Below are 24217 nucleotides of genomic sequence, written 5' to 3' on the forward strand. Positions count from 1 at the left end.
ATATCAAGTCATTAAAAATGAAATATTCTTCCTTCATATAAAGAACAGGAAATAAATGCTCGGGGCAATGAAATACAAAGCAGTGAAATAACAGCAGCCATGCAAGTCTTTGGCCAAGAAGCTGTAGCAGGACTCTCTCAGATGAGAGCTGGCACAGGTGGCACAATGCACTGGCTCTGCAAACTCCAGCAACAAATGTCAGACACTGAATCATCCAGACACACTAAGCCAGGGTCTTTGCTTGCTTGCTTGTTTTGGTGGGTGGAGACTTAGAGGACAGAAAGCGGTTTTCAGCCTTTGTAAAAAGTCCACTGAGATTAATTTCTTACATTTTCAAAAATACTTTTACCATTCATGTCCACAAAGATGACGTAGACACAACTGAAGAAAACCCAGAGAGGTTTAACAGAGGACTGTGCAGTGCTACAGACACTGGCATTTTAGACAGCAAGTGCCATTCCAGTGTTTGGATTAAGCACCTAAATACAACAAGCACAAGGTTCACCTCAGGGAAGGCCAGAGCCTTTCTCCAGCACATGGGTATGAGCATATGCAGTAGAGTTTTTGTTCTTCTTCCAGTAAATATTCCTGATCCTCATTTCTGGGCAAGGAGAGGCAATTCTGTTCTCAAAGCCAACTGCATGCTCAGAACTTTGCTGTCACTGGTAGGAGCTGATTGAGATGGTTACGGTTTGTCAAACAGGCACTTGCCAGGGCTGACAGAGCCTCCATCCCTCTTCATGATCACAACAGGGCTGTGAAAATAGCAATTAGGACTTGCCACTGCCATGGCCCTGTGCCAGGCGGGATGGGGGCTCAGGGCTGTCCCGCTGGCCACTGCCAGCCCTGTGCAGTGCGTCCCGCAGGCTCTGCGGGCTGGGGCTGCTGCTGCCAGCATCCTCCTCTTCCCATGACACCAGTCAGAGCAGGATTTGGCCAGAACAATGTCTTCTGGAGAAACCACCCTTCCTTTTCTCTTTTCCAGTCCTCTCCGAGCTCAGATCAAGTATCAAGCACTAAATAATGAGCTGTTAGGATGTATTACTGCCCAGAAGAACTAATTTTCTATTGTCTCTGGCTGAAGCAAGGCTCAGCTAATGAATAAGCACCAAGAGAATTTTAAAAATTTACCTCATGTAATGATGTGAACATGGATTCAAATACAAAGAAGGGTATGTTTTTTATCATTTTTAGGCACAAGGCATTTGAAAGCACTAGAGAAAAGAAGTTAGGCAACCCCTCCCCCCCCCAAACTTTTCTGTGTTTGCATCATTTGAAGAGTAGCTCTCAGACCACACTTTCAGACCTCCATTGCTATACCAAAGGAGGGAACATTTAAATATCTAAGGTTAAGGGTAGGTGTTTCTGGACATCCTTTCCCCTCTCCCAGTCAAATGGCAACTGTAACTTGCAGTCACAGAGACAGCCTGAAAGATCCTTCTCGCAGCTATTCTGGAGGGTGGTACTTCAAACAGGACGAACCCACACATAGCTAAACAGCCCGGTGTTTTAAATGACATGGTAGATAGGTCAATTCCAACGTTTCACACTAACTGAAGTTTTCATTTTAGTGCTCACAGTGTAAGCTCACAATGAATTTTAAGTGACTGAAAATATATCCCATTACAAGGTTTGGATTCACTTTGGAAAGCATGCAAACACCCCTACAGGTAAAACATACATCTGAATACATTGTATTTTGGTATATAATGATTTTGGCTATATGGGAAATCACCCTAAAATGTTGGAGGTTAAGCTGAAATGAAAAAGGTACAAAATAAACATAAAATTTTATATTTAAAGTGCTATTAGTGACATTAGTGCTATATATTATTTTTCACTGTCAGCAAAATGGAGAACTATTTACACATGAGATCTGCTTTCCATTTTGGGCTACTAGAGAAACAGAACTAACATACTCAGGTTAAAAAAAAAAAGTCCTCCAGAGCCAATACTGGGGTTGGTGGAGCAGCTGGATTGTATCTGGCCTTAGGAGCAACTGTGTGCCATTTTCTTTCTTGATATATCTGTATCTTGATACTGGTATAGCAAAGAACAGCCTTTAAAACTAAAGCACTGTAAATCCTAATCCAAAGCTTATAAATCCGCTTGCGCACCTATATAAGCAGATATGTTACAAGTTATTAAATGTATAAAGGCAAACAAAACATACATGTAATAAGATAAATAAATTAAAAAAAAAAATCCACCACTTCCAATTACTTGTGGAAAAGCAACTAATCACAAAAACATGCATGTAAAGAACTGATTCTGGAAAAAAACAGTCAACTGATACCATGGCATGTGTTTTGTAGAGCAAGGCTTTCTGAGAACGCTGCAGAGGTGCTAAAGCAAATTGTTATAATGTCACTGCACAATGTGCTGTTGAGGTTTTATGGTCACACTGCGCCAATAGTCTCGGGAAGTTATTTTGCATTCTTATATAAACTTTTTCCCCCAATCCTGTTTTCCACAAAAAAGAGCTTTCAATAATGTACAATCTTGTGTTTATACACAGTACAGGAAAAACATGATAAATCCAAGAACACAATCTCTACTTTAAACATATTTAAAAACTAGATTTCTACAACTTCATGTAAACAAGAATAAGCTGTTAAACACTCACCAAAAAAGAACATAACCTTCCTGTAATTAAATGGCAGTGTTTTACATGGCACTTTTTAAAAATCATGAAAATAAAAAACGTAAATAAATAAATCAATCCAGCAGCCCCCTCCCAATCTGAGGCTTAACCTACAAAGTAAAGTAACAGTAATAAAACCTATGCCAGCTGGAATCCTTTCTTTTTCTGGCTTTGGCATGAGAAGCAAGAGCAGGTATATGTTTGAAGAAAAACAAAGTAGGACATTTTCCACCTTTAGTCACAGGATGTTAATTGAACTCTGGCAAATGTTTAAAGATATTCTCAAAATGTTCAAAAAAGAATTAAAACCAGTTGGGGCTGAGAAAAAGAAACAATCTATCCTTCCTCCCCTCCCTTTTCTCCCCTCAAACATCTGTTCCAAACTTATACTCCAAAAACCACAGCGAAGAACAGTCATAATTAATGTTATTTTGGCTTTTTAGTTGCTAGGCCTGCGTTCCGAGGATAGAAATACAAAAATACAAGTTCAGGGCACTATTACTGTACTTAAGGACTCTCCTGATGCATGTAACAAAAGTGCAGTTTTTCTTTTCTCTTCTTTACCCCATTTTATAAAGAAAGAGAAGAAAAAAATAGAAACGGTACCAGGAAACAGTTCCATGTTGAAGATAAAGGATTACAATAAAAAGTACCTACATAAATGAACTACACTTTATGAAGCTATGAAAATACATTTGAGACATGTTTTATACATGCTTTACAGCTGTACAAAAGCTATCCAGCCACTTACGGTGCAGGCCATAAAACCCTGCTAATGCACACGGTCCCTCCGCACCCCAACGCCGTGCCCCTGCTCCGCCAGCCTGCAAATCCTGCAGGGATGCTCCGAGCTCCCCCTCCCCGAGGCAGGGCTGTCACTCTGCAGCCACAGCCTGCACTGCACAAGGAGTGCTGCTGATTCCAGCAGGATCTGGCTGGGCAGGGATTTCCAAGGTGCTCCTGTGTGCATGGGCTGCAGCATCACGTCAGCCCCGGTGCAACACGGAGGACCAGGGTGCGGAGGAGCTGTAGAGATGCAAGACAACTTAGTGCTTTTTCAGCAGCTTTGGGCTGAGGAAATTTCATGTTTAGGAGGCCCAAGAGGGCTACAAATCCCTGACCAGCAACAAGGGAGGCAATGGCAGATTCTGCACTTCAATGCACTGAAGAGCTGGGAGGATTGAATCTGCATGAATATACACTGACCACTTCTCTCTGTCTGCTTTTGAAGCTCTGACCATCTAGATTTAGGAAACACCATCAGCCTGATTTGAGAGCTAGCCCTAAGACTCAGAATTACCAGTAAGAGCTAAAGTGGCTGTTGACTACTGAGCAAGAATGAAGGCTTTTGTCATTTTAATGACAAAAAAAAATATACAGGAAAGATCTGTTGTGTTTTTTATTAATCCTACTTTGTGTTTCTCAGAAAGAAATTAACCCAAGCATAAGAACACATTTGGTGGGGAATCATGTCTCCTCTCATTTTTAAAGACAAAGATTCTGATACAAGAAAATGTGCACTGTGCCTGTTATGCTGTCAAAAACCTTTCTTTGAGGCTGTCATTGCTTCAATCAGGTCTAAAAAATGTATGTTAGTAGGTGTGAGTTGTTTCAGGTGACATATCACTGGGCTGAAATCAGGTATTTTTCGAATTGCTGTCTTCCATTGCTCCTTCGCTTCTTGTATCCTGTGACATTAGAAGCATTTGTGCTCAGAAATTGTGAGTGGCACTGTCTGACCATATATGAAAAACCTTTCAAGATGGAGACTATGCTAGCAAGGACAAAGCACCAGCCTTCATCTTCAGCAAGAATTAGGGTGGTGTCTTCCACCTGCCAGGCCACAAGCATTAAAAAGACAAGAGGCTCTTGTGGTTTTAGGAGTCAGCAAATGTTTCATGATTTTTAGTTCACTTTGAAATACACAAAAGCTACAAAGAACCCTGTTTTTCCTAAAATATCACATACTTTTGAGAATCTTGTACTGGCTAACATCAACTCATGATACACCATTTCCCCTGTGAAGTAAACCTCTCTGGGTTATAAGTCATTGAGTGTGAAGTGGTATGTTAGTCCTTGCTTTTTATTACTTCTGATTTGCTTTGGCCATAATGCAAGGAAAACTCAAACATTTGCTTAAGTTTCATCATCTTCAGCACACTGAAGTGCCGCCTAAATGCGTCTGGCTTTTCTTCTGCTAAGCCATAACACTGCTGTCAGTGTGCAGACATGCAGCACCAGTGGACATGGAGCAATTTTTTCAGTCCTCAAGGTCCTGCAGTGGTAAAGATAAATCCCATTTAATGTGGCAGTGTACTATATATATATGTATATGTGAAAGTACATATATGCATATATATACACACACCTAAATTTATAAATAAACACTAAAAAGCTCCATGTGGCCACTACTGTTTCTAACTTGGAGAAAAACATTTGTGTTTTCAGCTAGGATTTTCAAGATAGCAGATTACTTACTAAATAGTAAATAAATAACGAAATAAAAATCCTTCCACCAATTGGCCCTTGCAGTATAAACACACAAACATGAATGCCATCATTGTTACCCAGAACTGCTGAAGTAATTTTTTGAGTGTCACACTATTCCTATGTTAAACCAGTTATGCCACAAGCTGTGAAAGGCAGACACAATGAGCTTTCTACAAAATGCGTATTTTTTACACATTTAGAGGAAGACAGGTCTGTGTATGACAGGCATGCTTGTACACAAAAAAAATCTCTATCCTATCACAAATTAATACAGAGATAATCTTAACTTTTAAGCTTAGTGTACATTTTTTGTTCTCGACACTATTAGAAATGGTTTGCCAGGGCAGACTACTATGATGGAGATTATAAAATAGTTCCTGTGCTTGGAAGTACTTTAAATCTACAAGCCATGTTTCTATTGCTGCTTTGTAGCTCAAACCCCAAAACTAGTGATGATTTTATGAGTTGCTGTAGTCTAGACAACTCGGTTACTTTTCAATTAAATTGTTCCTTGGGGAGACTACTGTGAAAATTCCCATACAATTAATTACAGGTATGTGCAATTAAAATACAATTCTACAGCACAGTAGCTTTACAATTGCTGGTGCAATTTATGTCTATATCAAACAAGAATGCTCTGAAGGGGCTGGGAAGATGAAGTACAACACGCAGGAGATTACATCTAAAGCTGCCTGTAGTGAATGAGATGAAATAAAAGGCAGTTTTAAATTTTTGTGCGCCTTTTCTTCTGGTCACATTCAGAATTCTATTAGAAAGCGCAAAATCTGACAACTGAACTAATCTTCCCAGAACATATTTTTATAGCAAACTGGACTCAACACATTTTTACTGACAAGTTAAAGAGCAAATTAGAAATTTAATGAAAATGCACGCATAAAGCAGGAAAATGAAGAAAAGCAGAAAATGCAGCAAAAAGCAGAGAGAAATAATGATTTTTAAAAGTCAGCATGTATTTCCCCTCACAGCAAAGCCCCATTTTCCCCCATCTGATATTTTCATATTAGTCCTACTTTGCTATATATACACTTAAAAATGTTCTTTTAACTCTAAAAACAATTTAAATGGTTAGAAGCAACACTTTAAAATAACATTCTGTGAATGTATAGGCCTTTTTGTACTTAAGTTATAAGTTAGTTTAGGATGGAGTTAAACAAAAGACTAAGCAGGGGAGGTACCATAGCATATGTCTCTATGCAAACCATAGAAAATATTAGATCCAGTAGAATCCCCTTGATTTTGCTCCATCTTCGCAAGTTTACAGGCTTGGGTCAGTGGAAATATCAAACCTCTGAAAAATTAAGACACTTAGGGGTCATGTCAGCTTGCCTTGCACAGCCCTGCATAAATCCTCCAGGACCTGCACCCCAAAGCTACAGGACTATGAAAGAAGTGCAGTCATGGATTTGCAGCCCTGCAGTCCTTGCAGCCTTTAACCAACACTCCTCGTTCACCTGGTCCCCATGCACTGAAAGAGGTGGAATTGAGGGGTCCCAAACACCCTGTAAAACAAACCAGATCACATCTGCAAGGCAAACAGGGCTGGGGTTTGTGAGTCCTTACGACTCCAGTTTTGCCTGGGAGATAAAAAAAAAGACACCAGGGCCTCCCTTGTAAGAGACAACAGCCATGGAAGTGGGCTGATCCCATCCTTCCCCCTGTTTGGGCGCAGCCAAACTGCAGAGCAGGTACCCAGGTGATTGCACAGCTAGAGGTCAAAAAACATGGATGTTTGACCAAGTTAATGTCTTGGTCTTCAGGATAATTTCAAGTTGTTTGATTTGGAACTACAAGCTAGTCCAAGACGTAACAACACTGTTGCTGCACCACAATATGGAATTATCTCTGCTCTGCAGATCCTCCAAGCCTAAGTCTCAGTATGCTCTGGGAATGTAATTTGTTTGGTTTAGTCACTGAGTAACCAGGTTAATACACAGTCTTGTCTCTCTAAGGAAGCCAGTCACCTGACAGCTGATGACTGCTAAGAAAGAAAAAAGAAATCAGTTTCTGAGGCACTTAGCTGAGCACAGTGATGAACAATTGAACATTTTTTCACTTTGGACTACTGAAGAAAGAGCTAAATATGCACAAATTTAAAGCCTGGCTCCCTAAAATTAAAATGTGACATCTAGCTCTGAAAAAACATCCTTAAGCTGTGGGAACAAATCCCATCTGTTCTAAGAAAACCCCTATAGGAAATAATTGCACTTTTACTTACTATTTTTCATTGTTATTAGAAACCTTCTATTATAACTCTATTCCTTAAAGTGGAAACTGGAAACTACTACAGATTTCTCTTATTATTCATGCTTAGTCATGACCTCAGCTAAAAGCTCATGTTAAAATCTCATACCATATCTAAGCACACACATATACTATAGTTAAGTCATACACTGATCAACTGTTTTGCACAATGTCATTATTTTTTTATTATTATTATTTTTTTACAAGGACACCCATAAGCCTCTGTTGGAATAGGTGCCTCAGACTGCTAAATACTGGGCAATTATATGTACAATATTAGTTACTGTGCAGGATTAATCTATGGCCCCAAACCTGCAATTAGATGGAACCGTTTTGGCTCCAATAAGAAAGTTCTCTTCTGTCATCTATACAGAAATGTGAAAATCTGGCAACAGTGAAGCACCTCAGAAGGAAATGCTGTCAGGGACCACAATTCATTTTCCACAAGATATTTTAGCATACCTTGCAGGTCTGAAATATCAAATGTATTCAAACATTCATTATGCTGGAGAACTGAATTTGGTCTTCATTTTGTAAGGTATGCCTTATTTGCCCATAGTATTTATCCAAGAGTAAGTCCATATATCTAATTTTTAATAAAAACATAGCATAAAAGTTATTCAGTCTCTGAACAGGCAACTGAACAAATAGAAAGTTCAGAACAAGTAATGAGATGGTTCCTCAGACATCTGAAAGTCTGTTTTTTCAAGCTGCAACAGAGTTTGGTTGACTAGTGCTTTACTATGCTGGACACCCTGTAAGTCAAACACACAAAAATGTAACACCTTCAGCCTACTTCTCGACAATTTAATACAACAGCCCTGGGATTTGATTTAATATTTCTACTTTTCAAAATTTTTCTCAATTACATCTGCATGATACTAGGCTACTTTAACATGAAATGCAATAATTAAATTTAAGCATTTACAGTATGCTAACACAGGTGAAGAATTTTTGAAGTGAATGGCTAAAGCTGGGTTTTCGTGACTACATAAATTCTTGAGCTTGCAACTCTGCAAGTGGTGAATACTCCATTCCAGTCTGACAAAGCACTTGTTATGTGCTCCAAGTCAGGCAGCATTTACTTCCTTAGTATTAGGTGCTATACATTAATCACGTACTTGAAGCGCATGTGACCTGAATTTGTAGTGTGATTTTCAAAATGCCATCAATGTGTACTTGTTCCCACTCGTCTGTCCTCCTAAGTCTAATTTCAAGCTCCCTTAAGATCTAATCAAGGAATATTTTCCAGTGTACTTTGCTTAAAAAAATAAGCTCACCACAAAAGAGCAGTATCTCTCTAGCTGTAGCAATATGTGAGTAAATCTTCATTGCCCAAAGAGAAAGCTGTTGCAGATTATCAACTGAGTAGCAGATTGAATAGTTCATAGTCTACTCTGATTCAACCTAACATGGAGTTCAAAAATGCCACCTGCTGACAGCAGCCAAACAGATTCCACTATAAATAGCAGCTCTGTAACAAATTCACCTTAATTCAGCTACATATTAATAGCATACCCATCAACACAAAAAAGCTTTGAGCGCCTAATTCCTCCTCCTGTAAGTTTTCAATTAATTTGTGGAGGGACCAGCCCTGTTATTTTACATTTCTGCTGCTCACTCTAAACTCACAAAGTATTTCAGCTGAGCAGATTTCTTTTTCTTGCTGGATTCTGTTTAGTGTGCTGTTCCAGCACTCTGTGCAACAGCTGTCTGTGCCATATGATTACTTCATTGTTGAAAGCCTGACATATGGAAACTCTACTGAAATGTTAGCTGCTTTGATACCTATGAAGAGGAATGAGCTTTTACATTACAACAACGCATTTTTTCAACAACTTAAAGTAAAAAAAATTAAACACACATTTAGAATCTAAACCACATTAGTTTCCAGCATATGCCTGTTACTCTATTTCAATGCCCAATTCCAAAGGCTGGTTACTATTGTGGTTTTGGTTGCTATTACCAGCAGACAATGGGTGGTTTTCTTTCAGCTTTCGCATTCTTGGAAAAGAAAAGGGAACAGATTCAAGAGGAGACCCGTGGGATTCCTTCATGAGATATCCATGCAGGCAAATGCTATACAGCAGAATTACAGGAATGACATCTCATATCATGGAGATAACAGTACAGGAGATAACCAGGCTTACTGGGAAAAGTCCCTAACTGCCACACAGTGTTTTGCTTCCCAAAATCAAAGCTTCCACAACAGACAGCTCCTTAATGGACCAGAAGAAAGGTGGATCCTTACAGAGCAATTTCTGAGTCCCAACTGCCTTTGGTGGGTAGAGAAAGGAGCTCCTTTGTTGTAATATGCAGACTTTCCTCCCCTGTAAATTAGTCACCCATAGAGGGAACAATGATGCTCTAAGCTATTTCATCAGCAGCACAGAAGAAGCTGTAATTTTTTGGTCACTGTTTTGCCAGTAGTAGCATTTGAATACTGAACAAAATCCATCTGAATCAGTGAAGATACTAACACTCTGAGTTTTTAAGATCTATTAATTTTATTAAGCAATAATTTATATGTACCTTTTAGAAAATATTCAGTCTTAGGAGATATTCCATAATGATGTAAATGAGATATGATTCTCTTTAATTTAGTTATCTAAACCTGAATCAAACACAAATATATTTGAAATTATTGCAAACATTTAAGAATGCAATCACTCTAGGTATAAAAAGTACTCTTAACTACACTAGGCTCTGAGAATAAGACACTAGGGGAAGACTGATTTTTTTTTTTTCTTTTGATTGAAAATTAATTGAATTTCACTTTCTGTTACAGAATGACATATTATATTAGGTCGTGTTTCACCACTGGTATGATTTATCAGACAAAAATGGGCCCATTTCATCCAGTGTCTTCTGACTGAAATAGTGCAGTTTTAGGACTACTGATAAAGCTACAAAGCAATCCTGATTTCACTTCTAGTATATGCACTATATATCTACAAAACCACTCCTTTATTATAAATCTATCCAAGCATCATTCAGATAGTATCCTCAGATGGTAAATGTAGTAATTTCTACATCAACAGTAATAATTTGATAGCCTCAGTACTATTTTTTTCAAGACATATTGCTGAATTTTTAGGCATATTTGATTAAAAGTATCACTGTTTAGATGTTAGACTTCTTAAAGGTTAAGGCAAATCCTACAAAGCATTTTTTTTACTCCTGATTAAAATGATTTATTACTTTCAAGTTTTACCAGAAAGGAAAAAGAAACCTTGAAAATTGAAAAGTTAAGTTTATTTTCTGTGGGTAGAAAACAGGGTCACATTAATAGATACTGAGACTGGACTGGTGGAAATTTCAAGGAAGTCTGACATATTTATGAAAGGTAAAAACTTTCAAATGCAATCAATCAAAAATGACTGAACAAATATGACTCCCCAGAAAGGCATTTATTCTAATTAATAAGACAAACCAATAGTTAGTCACCTACTCAAATGGCAGCTGTAAATCAAAATGGGACTTGCCAATTCTCTCATGGGGTCAGCCTATGACCACCCATGAAAACTGCACTCTTTCATCTCCTTCCCAAGTGGAAGGGCTGAGAAATGGCCACAGCTGTTCCAGGCAACCACAGCATCCTCAACACTTTGTGCCAGGACTGGCTGCCATCCACTGCCCCAAATGATCAGGCAGTAAATAGGTCTATAAAGCTATTAAAACTGCATAAATGTTATAACTTGTAGTCTATATAAAATAAAAAATAAACAAGAAAGGATGTCTGAGAGCCAGCTTCTTCAGAGCAAAATGAAATGCTAAGTATGAGGTTTTCAGGTACTCCAGCTTTTCTTTCTTTTTCTTTTTCTTTTTCTTTTTTTTTTTTTTTTGTGCAGAGGAAGGTGGGAGGGCACAAGACTGTGGCTGAACTATTAAAAAGCCAGTTGGTGGTATTAAACTCTTGCTTCAGAATTTATAGGAAGGCAAAAAATTCACTCCAGGCTGAAATTTACTATTTCAGGCCTGGAATAGTTTAAAAAGAAAAAAGTCATAAATATAAAGGAAAATAATAAGCAAACACAAAGCAGTGGTTTCAGATGATTTTTGGCATTTCTTCAATGCAGAAGTGGCTTTTTTTTTTTTTTTTTTTTTTTTTTTTTTTTTAGTGAGATCATCACTATGAATTACTTTTCTAACTAAAATTTGGAACAGGTTATTTTACTAATTAATTCCCAATAAGTTAATTCCCAATATCATTAGATCTCTTTTAAAGCTTTTCAGTATGAAGAGATATCACAGCTTTCAAAGGAATGTCAATGCTCTGACTTACACTCAAAAGCCAGGAAGTTAGGAGTGGAAATTTCATCTGTGAGCCACACAGATGTATGAAAACATTCAAAAAATTAACAACGTATGTTAAGATGCAATGCCAGTCCCATTTTTATCCATAACTAGACTTCATTAGTTTTGTGGGTTTAAAATTGACATTTAAAAATAAAAGCAACATAAGTTTTTGTGACTTAATTGACTGCTTCTTAAATAAAGAGATATTTCAGTATTTGCAGACTGTTAACATCTTTCCAAAATAAGCTGTGTGCTGGTGTTACTTTGCTCTATTTCCCTATCACCCTAAGGAGCCTTTATTCCTGATGGAAGCCATTTCTTTTGCTAAATCCTGCCTGTGAACTCTAACAAGATCATTTAAGCCCTACTTAACAAAGTCTCCTGGGAGATGCTATTGTTAAATAAAAACTGGAGCAAAATTTTAAAGTGAACTTTCTGCAGCCATTAGAGGATGCAGGTCTCAAGAAGAAAACTCGTTACAGGAGGGGGAACAAAAAGCCAAATGTAAGCAGAGAGCATATGCCACCTACTCCGAGGGAACAGAAGGGAGGTATAGAAAATTAACTACTGCATTTCTACTTCCCACCAAAAGCACAAATGGGCCATTTCAGGGCACTAAGAATCTGAAGATAAATACATATCTACCTCATTACCCGAGAAGAGCCTTAAAAGCACACTTCTTTGCTGAATAGTTCTGCTTCTCTATGAATTATCTCCTTTACCAAGAAGCAGGAGGTGCCTACATGTGCACATGCAACATTTGCAGGGGTGTCAGTCTGGACACTGCTCAGCTCTGTCTGAGAACGAGGCCCCATAGTCTTTTGGCACAGATTTTTACTGTAAAACATAACTAACACTCTGCAGCCAAAACACCTTGAACGGCTTCTTAGCGTGCTTCACAAGCTGAGTGGGTTTGAGTCTGGTCAATACACAGATGAGAGATCATTATAAGAAATTGCACTCTGCTACAGCAGTAGCTTAAACCATCAGGAAGTGGCGAGACATCGCCGTGAGGACGTGCACCAACGTGATCGGGATGCAGGCAGCTCCTGGCTTCACCCAGGCCAACACTAACACCCCTAGGGAAGCCAAACAAGCAGCACACCAAAAGGGAGGACAGTACATGGAAAAGGGGACTCAAAAGATTAGTGTGGTTTTTGCTTTCTATGTTGAATGAGAATGACAAGAAGCTGTATGTGACCGACACTCTGCTGAGGAACATGTGCTCCATGTCACCTCAGCAGCCTGTAGGGCATGATTCCTCTCTGGCATCTGAAGTGGCACCACCTTGTGTAGTGACAGTAATTCCAGGCACACTGCTTCTGAACCCTCACAAGCTATCCAACAACTGAGACAGGAGATAATAAACGGGAAACAGCCATTCTGAGAATTTCAACAATGAACTGGGTCAAAGCAATCCCATTTTATTTTTGACAAAGTATAGGCCTAAAGGAAGATGAGGACAAGGATTTTATTTGGATTATATCAAATACCAGGCATAAGGCAACCTAAAGGAAAATAGCCTCTTGGTTTTCTCAAGTCACAACAACATACATGTTTACCTGCATTCAAAGACAAATTAACAAGAGTTTTCTCAGAGTACAAATCAAACAGGACTGCATAGAAGGAATACAGCAATACTCTTCATTCTCACTGGATGCAGTGGAGGGTATGCCTGCAGGGCTTTAGAGCTGCCTAGGCACTGTGAGGCTGAAATGTAGGACAATTTACATACTCTAAATTGTTTCCCTGAAACAGATCTTGCCTAACTACCCTTGGTTACACCACCTTGCTAGTCAACTACCATATATACTTGCACTTGAGGGAAAAATATTTGCATTGGCCAATAAAAGATATGTGAGCTGCATATCCAAAGTTAGTCTGCAACCCCTACTGGGCTGCCTCTCCAGGCAGTGCATCCACAGAAACTCAGCCATGGCATGACTCTGAGCACCTCATCTACCTAAGTTAGAAAAAATCCTACACCAAGTAAACTCTGGGAAAAAAACAGTAGTGATCAGAAAGAGCTCAATGCTTACTTTAGTCCAGAAAAACTTTTAAGATGAGAAAAATGGAATTTCTGGGCTGAGGCTACTTAAATGCAATGCAGTTAATAGTAATTTTAAAGAAGTCTAAACGGAAGAATATATGTTTTTTGCTACTAGGATGTTACAAACCCTAGCTTTGGAACAGGGGTCCAAAAGGGAACTTGGAACAGAGGGTGCAGAAAGTGGAAGCCAAGAAAGTGGTAGGCAAGACTTGCAGAAATGCAGCCATAACAAGCTGATTCTCTTAACTGCAGGCAAAACAACATTCTGACTAACTTTAAAAGTTTGGAAAATATACAAATAATGAAAGTATTTTGGTAGACAGATGTTGAGTTTTTTTCTTTAGTATTTGATGGAACATGTTTCAAAGAGTACATCACTAACCAACATTACTGACGGATGTGCAAAGTTATACTACCTGACCACATCATGAATTAGCCTTCTCAGAAGGAGCTGTACAAAATGTAAACAGAAGAGAGAAGAAACTCCTTGCCATCTGCTTTAGGATGTCAAGGAAATGAATCCGTTAGTTTCAAACAGGAGATAATTAAGAAAATCTAAAATTTTCTGAATTATATTAGGAATTTATAATTTAGCTTTTCTCAACATGCTTCCCTTTTTCGTTACCAGGGACATACTGAACAACCACTTCATTTTACAACTTGCAGACAGAACATCTCAAGGACTGCTACAATTTTTCCATTTAATCATTAATACCAAGACATGAAATAGCCTATATAAAAATCATGTGGTGTAACAGTTTTTCAGGGCAGTGATGCTCAAGTCATTTCCTGCTGAGGAGAATATATAAAACCTATTTATTACAGAATAGAATAGCCCTATTTTATGCATTGAGCTTTTTAGAAGAAAATCCTAGTATTTAGTCTGAAGTCTACCAGAATTATCTGACAAGATCTCTACCTATAATAAATCAGACTGATTTAGTCCAAGAGATCTGGTTCAGGATAGCAAGCAATTTTCAGTTACTCTAATCAGTGAAAAAAAAAAAAAAAATCTCAGGACTTTTATACCCTGGAAGACCAATGGAATATTAAGCTTTTGAAGGAAATATAGATCCCTGTTTTCCTTTATTTGTTTTCATGAACATAGTTTCCAAATGAAAGTCATTTCTACGTGATGACAGCAGAACATTCCTCCCTGACCACTTACTATGAATTCCACTTTCCCCCACCAAAAAAAGGGGGAGGGGAATGGAAAGGGGGAAGATACTTAAAAAGTGGAAGACCACTTTTAAAAAACCTTTAGCTGTACCATAGGCAGAGTTCTTCTACTGATACATAAGGGGTCTTTTGCACATTTGGCCTGTCTGGTAAGGTTAGTTTCTTCATACAATAATTTCAGCTGCAGCATTTAAAGTTAGTGTCCTTCTCTGGTTTAGCAAAGGATTTGGAAACAAATGCCCAAACACATTTTAGGGACTGCACACCAAATGTAAAATAGCAGAGAGATTTTCTGTTTTATTTTTCAGGGCTCTTTTCACCAATGCTTCAGTATGTCCCCTGTTCTCCAAATGCCACAGAGCAAAACCGCTCCCTTTGTTTGGGATGAATTAAAGCGTAGGTGCTTACCTGTAGGAGTACTACTGCGAAATGAAGAGGAGGGAGTGATTGGAGGGGTGACTGGAGGAGTAAGGCTTCCACTGCTGTGGCGAGGCGGAGTAGATACATTCCCACGGGACACTGTGCTTGACAAAGTCAAAGAGAGTTTTGGCTGAATCTTTTTCTTCAAAGACTCCTGCTCACGTCGAGCTGCATCAGTCATAAATCTAGAACAAGGACAATCACGAGGATGAGAGCTTTGAACCACTGTCCACCAGCAAGCTTCAGATAAAGTATTTTTTTGCCCTCAGTGACCCAATGGAGCCATGACAAGTTCCTCTGAATACAAACTTCTCCATACAGAGCTTTATGTGTTCAACATCTGGGCCATTTCCTTCTGATTTCAATGAAACTTACATTGGATACTTGCATCATGTGCAAACACACAAGACTTTTAAACTCCAACCAGAGCTCAGCTTTACAAACAGCAATATAGTGATTGTACTCAGTCCTTTACAGTAACTACATTCAATCATTCTGTGAAAAAGTAGCTGAGAAAAATGTTAGCAGCAAATGACCTTGAATCTGAAGGTCAAAGAGATAGATTTAATTACTTTGTGTAGATACATAATTTTCAATGGGATAATCACATTCTTTTACTAAGCGTATTAGACAATGTTGCCTGGCATAAAAGATGTCTAATTAAAAAGAGTTCCCGGCTCTTGAAAACCAAATGAGGTCCTTCTGTAGAGCTCTGTACAGGTTGCTGAAGGCCTTACACAACTCAAGGTTCATCTCTGTGGGGTGCTGAGAAGGAATCGCACCAGCATGATGCAAGGTGGGTACCACACACAGCATGGTAATTCCAGCAGTTCAACTTTCTGCATGGGGTATCCCATCTGGAATAAAAAGTGCTTTTTTTCACTTTCATTCTGATTTCTTTCAAAAAGGAATAACTGAACTGAAAAAGACCACTTTTATTCCAAGTACACACAAAGAGTTACACCAGAAGACCTGATGCTGCTTTATGCTGACATTCAAAGCATTGCTTTGTATTGACTCTCACTTGAAAAGACTGGGGTTCCCCCACAAGAAGTCAGATCTCTGCAAGTCAGACTGCATGACTTACCATTCAAGAGACATTTTAATCCTCTGTCTTTCCCCTCCACTACATATGGATATACATTAATAATTATGGATATCTTGAAGGATTCCTAAGACAGGCTAAAGTAAATCACCTTGTCAGTACAGCCCTTTGTCCTTGAGGCTGAAGTACAAACAAAACCTGCCAGTGAATAAAAACAATACGCGCTAACACACGATACAGAATAAAAAGTTAAGTTACACCCAGGCATTTGTTTGACCATAGTCTCAAAACACCATGGCATAAAATTTTAGGTACCATTAGAGCAATAAAGATGCATCCTGTCTGTCCACACCATGAAGTCATTAATAAGTGGATCTTTGCCATGATAAGTAACATCAACACACAAGTATTAATAAACAGGTATGTGATATGACAGCTTATCTTCTTTGAACTAAGACAACAATACATCATGTCAAGCCCAGATATGACATTTTTATGAAGCTAATATTTAAAATGCACATATTCAGAGTAACAGTTGAGTGTTGAGTTAAATTTCACTTCTTCAACCAAGACTGCAGATGATACTGACAAAAGAGTTCTCAAATGGAAGTCTAAATTTCATTCAAGAAAATATAAGCAAAAGGATCTTAATAAAGTGTTCATTCAGTACATATTTGCTTTCCACTAACTAGGAAATGTCTAATTCACTATTTTTGCAATTTGTACTATGATGTATGCTTGCTTCTGGATGGGAAGCTTTATTCCTTAAGAAAATATTATGGAAATATTATAAATCCTTGAAAACTTGGAAGATAACTTCAGCTGTGAGATATTAAAAGCAGAAGCATGAAAGTTGCTCTTTAGTAAACTCAGCCACAAATAACAATGTTAAAATAATATTGAATTATAACCACTCTGGTTGAAGTCCATAAAAATCAGGAAAATGTGAAGTTATAACTGAAACTTCTCCCTGTCCTCTTAACTCATTCCCATTTGGGCTAAGCATGTAAAGTATATTCCAAAATGTCATTTGTTGTCTACGCTGTGAACCTGAGAGAAATGGAAGGCAGAGTGTGTTGAGAACTTCAGTTTCCAATCTCTCATGTATGGAATTAACCATTCCAGATCCAAATAGTCCCAGACACGTTTGGTGAAGCACTGGCAGTGTGGTGGGTTTGAAAATAAAACTTGTCTAAATGGGTTAAAAGAAGATATTTTTCAGTATTTTAACTGAAATGCAGTATTATACATGTGTCCAACCAGGGCAGTGTTCTTCAAAGCTTAAAATATAAGCATTGTAATGATGGATATAGAATGACATTTCCAGCTAAGTCTTTAATTTTCATGTTGGAAGTCCATTATGTTTGCAACCCTGGAATTAGGGTTGAATACTGGTCTCTAAATTACATGCCTGCATACAATTTTCCTTGCCTCATTTAAATGCACAAGATGTCTGGGAAACAGGAAATGAACTGAAACTAAAAAAGGCTGCTGTAAGACCACTTAGGTTAAATCCCATCTTTTTGATAGTCTGTCTCACCATCTTCAGATCCATCTCTTTGTTAAGCAAAGCTACCTGTGCTATTTTCAAATTATTATCTACATAACCCTGCCCCTCTAGTTCCATCACTGCACATTTCAGTCACCTTTTCTGTTGCAATGATTTTGTTTACACCTCGTAATCCTCTCTCCCTCAAACCAATACATCATATAGGTGCAGTGAAACAAGGAGGATCATTCAGCTCCCAGCCATTCATTGACCCTGTTTTGAAAGGCACGGGGTTTGTGCGCTTTCTTGCCAACAGTTCATAACATGAGGCAGGAGAAAACTCTTTCTAAAGAAATCTCTTCTACACCCGTATTTTCTTTCCTCACCCTTTCAACCTCCCTAATTATTCAAGTCCCTGCTCCAAAAATGTAGGTGACTTCTGAATAAAGTTCTTGCAGCAATTTTAATAAACATGAGCAAAATATAACTTTCTCCCCTCTTCTCATTCCCTGGAATGGTTCAAATATTTTTATTGAAACTTTCCCAAGAAATTCAGCCTGAAGGAGACACCCAGCATGGAAAATTTCAGCCCAAACAGATGAATGTTGGCAACATAAGCAGCTGAAACAGTCTTATAATGGAAAGTGTTGCACAACCTTTCATATAGGTGGCAATATAACATGAACAGCATTAGCTCTTGTTACTGACACAAAAAGCTAAGGCTATGCTCAAATTTAAAAAGAAAAACATTTTCCAAACAACCTTTTTCCTGTGTTTCTAAGACTTGTCACCTCCAAAAGTTTTGGAGTCAAAAATGACCAGAACATAGTCTTAGAGATTTCCTTACGCTGTTAGCGTGCACTGTCTCATGATCAAGCCCGTGTGTGACTCACGCAATGTTGTCAGAGTTAGTTTATCATAAAACCTATGCTACACACAATGCAAAGGCAGTGTAACAGCTCTGGACTCATACACCCATACACCGAGGGTAAGGGTTATAAAGATGGGCTGCGGATAAACTGAAAAGGAAAAAAAAGAACCCAGAGTTCTTCAGAACGCATATTCCCAATAGTTCTCATCAGAGTATGAACCACCCTTTCCTGCTTTTTCTCACTGCCAAATCTTGCTGATGCAGGAAGTCAGCTGCTTGGGCCAGCCCTGTTTCCACGTCCACAGAAATTCACACTGACAGTGAAGAAGCATCATCACAGCTACCTGTTTGGATCTGAATATGAATTTGCTACATTCCTAGTCTCTAAAACATGTACCAACAGAAGATGGGTCACAATCACAAGTATACTGTTCTCCAGTTACTGCATGCTGGAAGAGAAGGGAGGGGGATGATTTTGAGTTTTCATAACAAACAATTGCTATCTTTTTGCATTACCACACTGAGACTGAAGCCCAGGATTGCTCCTCAACACTGTCCAGATGCACACAAACTTAAAAAAAATGTACAGCGCTACCTGACCGTAACAAATATACCCTGTCCTGTGCCATAGCACTCTCAACTAGTACTAGCCCACAACGGGAAAGACAGCGGAAGATAATTAGTTCTGACCTTTTCTCATTACCAGATAATTATGGAAAGACATTTATAGTAGCATTCAAGTCATATTCATGTTTGCCTGATTTGGCTAACCTGCCCTGGGAAAGCCTGTCACCTTTACCAGAGCATGAGAACATGATGAGCTTCCATCACTTGTATTTCAGCAGACTGCTCCTTAGCCTGACACTTGCTCAACTTCAAGATTGACTGGAAAGAGGAGAAAAAAATCCATGGTGTTCTATTACAGATTTGTGCTGCCTTGTGGTAGCATTATATTTAGATAAAAAGTGGTCAGATTTACTTGACAGATGGGGCACACACTAGCTTGCTACCTACTAAATTACATACATACATGAAAGCCACACATCAATTCTCTTGCTAGTCTTTACACCCACCAGACCAATGTCCTTGCTGTATCTGTTTTCTCCCCGTAATCTTTTCCCACTCAAGATGTTTATGCTATTCATTGTCCATGCTGTACCAGGAGAAATAATGAGGTGGGGTGATAATTTTAGCTTTCAGTCTTCATCATCACATTAGCAGTGATTAGGGAAAAAAAAAGCTAGGATGGAAAGTACTTCTTATTGTACGGTATCTTAAAACCTCAGGAGATCACTACTTTGAAGAGGGATTAGGAAAATCCACTTCTCAAGGGATGACCCTGTTTCAGTAAGACAGGACTCTATGGACTCCTCAAGTCAGGAGCTGTCCCCCAAACATTTAATTTCTCTTTTCTTCTAAACGCAGCAATGTGGTTTGACTTAACCAATGCCAGAAAGAAGAGACAATAGCCAGGTTAAACTTCTATTGGGTTAAGGAAAAAATCTGGTGAAATCTAAATAGTGGGAGTTTAGCAGTATTTGTTCACAGACACGTTCTTAGAATTAGGCTGCCTTGTGTCCTGGGAAGGCTTTTCTCAGTTGAACCAGAACAACACTGAGCCAAAACAATCAGTATCCCCAGTAACGTCTGGTTAGACCATCCATTAACTTAAATAATTAGAAGAACACCCTTGAGTACTTTCATATATCATTCTTTGTAGTGTGGGAAAACAGAAGAATTCCATAGCTCTTTATAGACTTTCTGTTTCATAGAAGCTAGCAACAAATTTTTTTCTTTAGAGATCTTTCATTATAGATTTAGAAAAACCCTAAAAGAAACATCAGTGTAAAAAATACCCATTAAAACCATGCATAATGCCCCACATGCCTTCACACTATTTAGATTACAGATTATTTGCACAGTGCTAAAGTACATGATTCATACAAAATCCCCTTTGGATAGTCTTGCTTTTTGTCTGATTTCACAAAAAAAAAAGTAATAAATGGGGAAAAAAACAGCCCAAAATAATCCCTTCCTAGGTATTCTCTCAAACCTGTATTGGATTTCACAACAGGCACTAACTAGATCAAACAGATCATTAAAGGGCATTTCTAAGTTTCTGGAAATAACTCTTTCAGCCCAGTATTTATGGCAGAAACACCTTACATCTGTGTAGGACTTCAGTGTGCTCATTCACTGAGATCAGGTGTCAGAAGGGAATTCAGTGCTCATTCTCAGTGCCAGATGTATTCAGACTCATCTATTGAAACCTTTTCCTATGTCCTAAATAAGGAATATTGATGACAAACTGATGAGCATCTTAGACAGATAGGACAGAATCAGATTTCTTTTTATTATTAGCCTTAGGGATAATTTATCGCTAGTACAATTCTTTCATTTACATTATTCAACCAGTTCTCTCAAGATGTAAAACTGTTACTGCCATGAAATCAGCTACAAAGTAATACATATTTTTCTGAATATTTGCATCTTAAGCCAATGTAGTAGAGATTATTAGGTTGCACATGTACCTTAAAAAATTTAAATTGCATTTCTGCCTCTTCACTGAAAGACTCAAACACATTCAATCACACTCATTCTGTCAGTAGATTCAAGGCTGAAACCTTAGAAAATATGCTAAATATGAGCAAGAGTACAGTGGGTTTACTTTAGTTGTCTGCTCTTCACACATTCTTAAAAGATACAATAAGACACAATAAAATATTCATAAAGCATTTTGTGCTTCTAGTGTGGAAAATTGATGCAGAAGATTGAGTAATTTCATATCTAAATGTGTAAATGGAAATTATGGACAGCGTTATGCAAAATAATCTATTACCACTCAAACAGAACCATCCCAAATCATGTAATTGCCTAAAGCATGTGTTTTCTCACTGTTAATCAATACAAGGCAGTGTTAAAAGCAATGGCAAGAAATTTAGTATCTCTCTTGATTTTGGGAATACACAAAAGCATCAGTGTGAATTACACTTCATAGTTCAGTTAACAGAAATACCAAACACTAAACATAAGCCTTAGCTTTCCATTTTGTAATTATTTACTATATATATGACATATACACTATATATGTCATATATTGAATGCTTATTATATTAAATATATGGATTTTAATATTTTCTCTTTGGAAAGGAGTTCTTTTTCTTATTTTTTTTTATTCTGTTTTCTCTCTCTTCTCTTTTATTCTGCTTAGATTTATTTCCCATCTTCTTTTCAAGAAGCACCAAAATAATATTTAACTTAAAACTAAAACCAACCAAACATGAATTAGTGTTGTATGTCCAGCCCATCACAAAAATAGCTGTATACTTTAAATTCAAGTGTAGGAATTATTTTTTGGGTTTTATTTTTTAGATTACATGGTACTTTTGCCTTTTCTTTCTTGAATTTAGGTAATACAGCAAATAAAAAATTGAGGGCTGCCTTTTATTTTATATTCTTTTTAAATTGTCAGAAAAAATGCACACTGGATAGATAACATTAGAACAGTAACATAATCAGGGCAGATGCAGCCTTATTTTAGACATTTAATTCATAATAAAAATTCATTACTTATTCCCTGGACTGATGACGGGCATTCAAGGAGAAGCCCACGCTGTCTTTTCTGATGTTCTTAAAATAAAAAATATGACATTTCAATGTTTAAAAAGAAAAAAAAATTAGAGCTCACCAAAATTCAAGAGAGCAACAGTAATTTCCAAAACATTAATAACATACTGCTAGTTCTCTTCCTTTCCCCTCCCACACCCTCCCTGTTTTATTCCACCATATCTTGAATTAAATGAGTGAGTTTCAGAAAGGAGCTACAACTTAGCTGTACCTTCAAAATTCTGTAATTTCCATTGAGTGAGAGGCAATAGCTCAGCAAAAGAGATACTAGAAGGAGGTAATTATCAGGAAGGCAGCAACCATTTGATATAGTTTGGTGTGATATTTTCACCTCTTCTCTAAATGCAAAGAGTTTAAAAAGTCATGATAACCCTCACATTTGATGGAAAAGCTCATTATGCTGTGTTCTGCCATCAACTTATTTCTTATCAAACTCATTCCAGAGTTTTGCCATTGGTAAAAATGGAGCATGTGGATGGTGTAAAACACTTGCACAGTTTCTTGCAGTGGGGGCAGATTTTTAAGATGCTGCAGCAAACTCCTGCCTTTAGCATAATGTAGTGGTTCTTATTTCAGAAATCCCCTCCCTGCACTCACTAAGCGGCTTATTGGGACATATATCAGCCTTGGCTTTGCTGGCAGCCACTAACGAACCAAACAGCCCTCGCCTGCTGCTAACAACAGATACTTTATGCATTATTGCCTAATTAATCGTTGAATATAACGTCATGAATCCTTACATTTCAGTTCATACCCTTGTTAATATACAGAAATAATGTAATGTCACACAGCCATAAAATGTTACAGAGACCAAAATGAGAATCCTAGCAGACATAAATAATGTGACATGAAAAGCAACTTCTTCATTTAAAGTATTTTTTAAACCACATAATTTAAAAAATGCACCCTGACAGTTTTAAAATTTGCATGATAGAAACAAAATCCCCAAATTATTTTTCTTAGTATGACTAAAGACAATCTCAGAGGAAAGAATACTGATAGCATCTTTTCACCAATACTCTAACTTAACCTATCAGTTATTAAATTCAAATATTTTAAATACTGTTATTTCACATTTTATAACTTATCAGACTACTCTAAGCTTTCACATGAATTAAATATAAAATTACTGAAAGCAGAGTAAAAATTTAACTTTTATTTTAGAGAAAGTGCAGGGCTAATACATTGTGTGTGCCTTCTTATTTGTAGAAATCATAAACTTTAATAAATTACTAATGTCATTGGAGAAAATGGAACTAAGCTGCCCGTAGAATAAAGAAAAAAAAAAAAGAGTCTGTATGTCGTAAATTTGAATCTCAAAATAGTTCTTATGTGGGATTAAGCAGTGTACAAGCCCTGCTCTGGCTCTTTGCACAGGCTCCAGTACAGTCAGATTGCCTAGTTCCAGTAGCAAGTTTTATATTCAGACGTGCTTATCCCAAAATACCATATTTTTTTCCATTACTGGTCCACGCTATATCCTTCTTGAAGAGCTTATTTTAACTATTTATGTAAAAACAATTTCTTTCAGTGAGCCCTACAGAGAAGTAGATCTGTGTACGCATGACACACACTTTTACTGTTGGGCTCGGTTTCATTTTATTGATGCCTCAAGGACTTTTAGCTTTAAGAAGCAGGGAGATGAAATGTCAGATATTTTATTCTTATAATGTTCCATTTATGTCTGGCTATTCTTGTGTCATTCCATGTTGAGTTCTCATGAGAATTCAAATCAACACCTAAAGACAGATTCACCATACAAGAATTTAAAAATAGGTATTACCACAAAGCATTGCTTATTAACTCTAACGATGTCGAATATCAATCTGCATAAATAAAAC

At 37.7% G+C, this 24217-nt stretch overlaps 1 protein-coding gene across 3 annotated transcripts in view; it reads right to left on the reverse strand.

Moving 5' to 3' along the window:
* The window catches only part of JAZF1 (JAZF zinc finger 1), a 186426-nt gene that overhangs the window by 14129 nt on the left and 148080 nt on the right, over positions 1 to 24217 (reverse strand). For all 3 annotated transcript variants that reach the window (XM_002195649.6, XM_072925665.1, XM_072925666.1), the window contains exon 3: positions 15333 to 15529. In XM_002195649.6, coding sequence (XP_002195685.1) covers positions 15333 to 15529 — 197 coding nt within the window. The remainder of the gene's footprint in view (positions 1 to 15332; positions 15530 to 24217) is intronic.

The sequence above is a fragment of the Taeniopygia guttata genome, chromosome 2, assembly GCF_048771995.1.
Source record: "Taeniopygia guttata chromosome 2, bTaeGut7.mat, whole genome shotgun sequence".
In the NCBI taxonomy this organism is placed as follows: Eukaryota; Metazoa; Chordata; class Aves; order Passeriformes; family Estrildidae; genus Taeniopygia; species Taeniopygia guttata.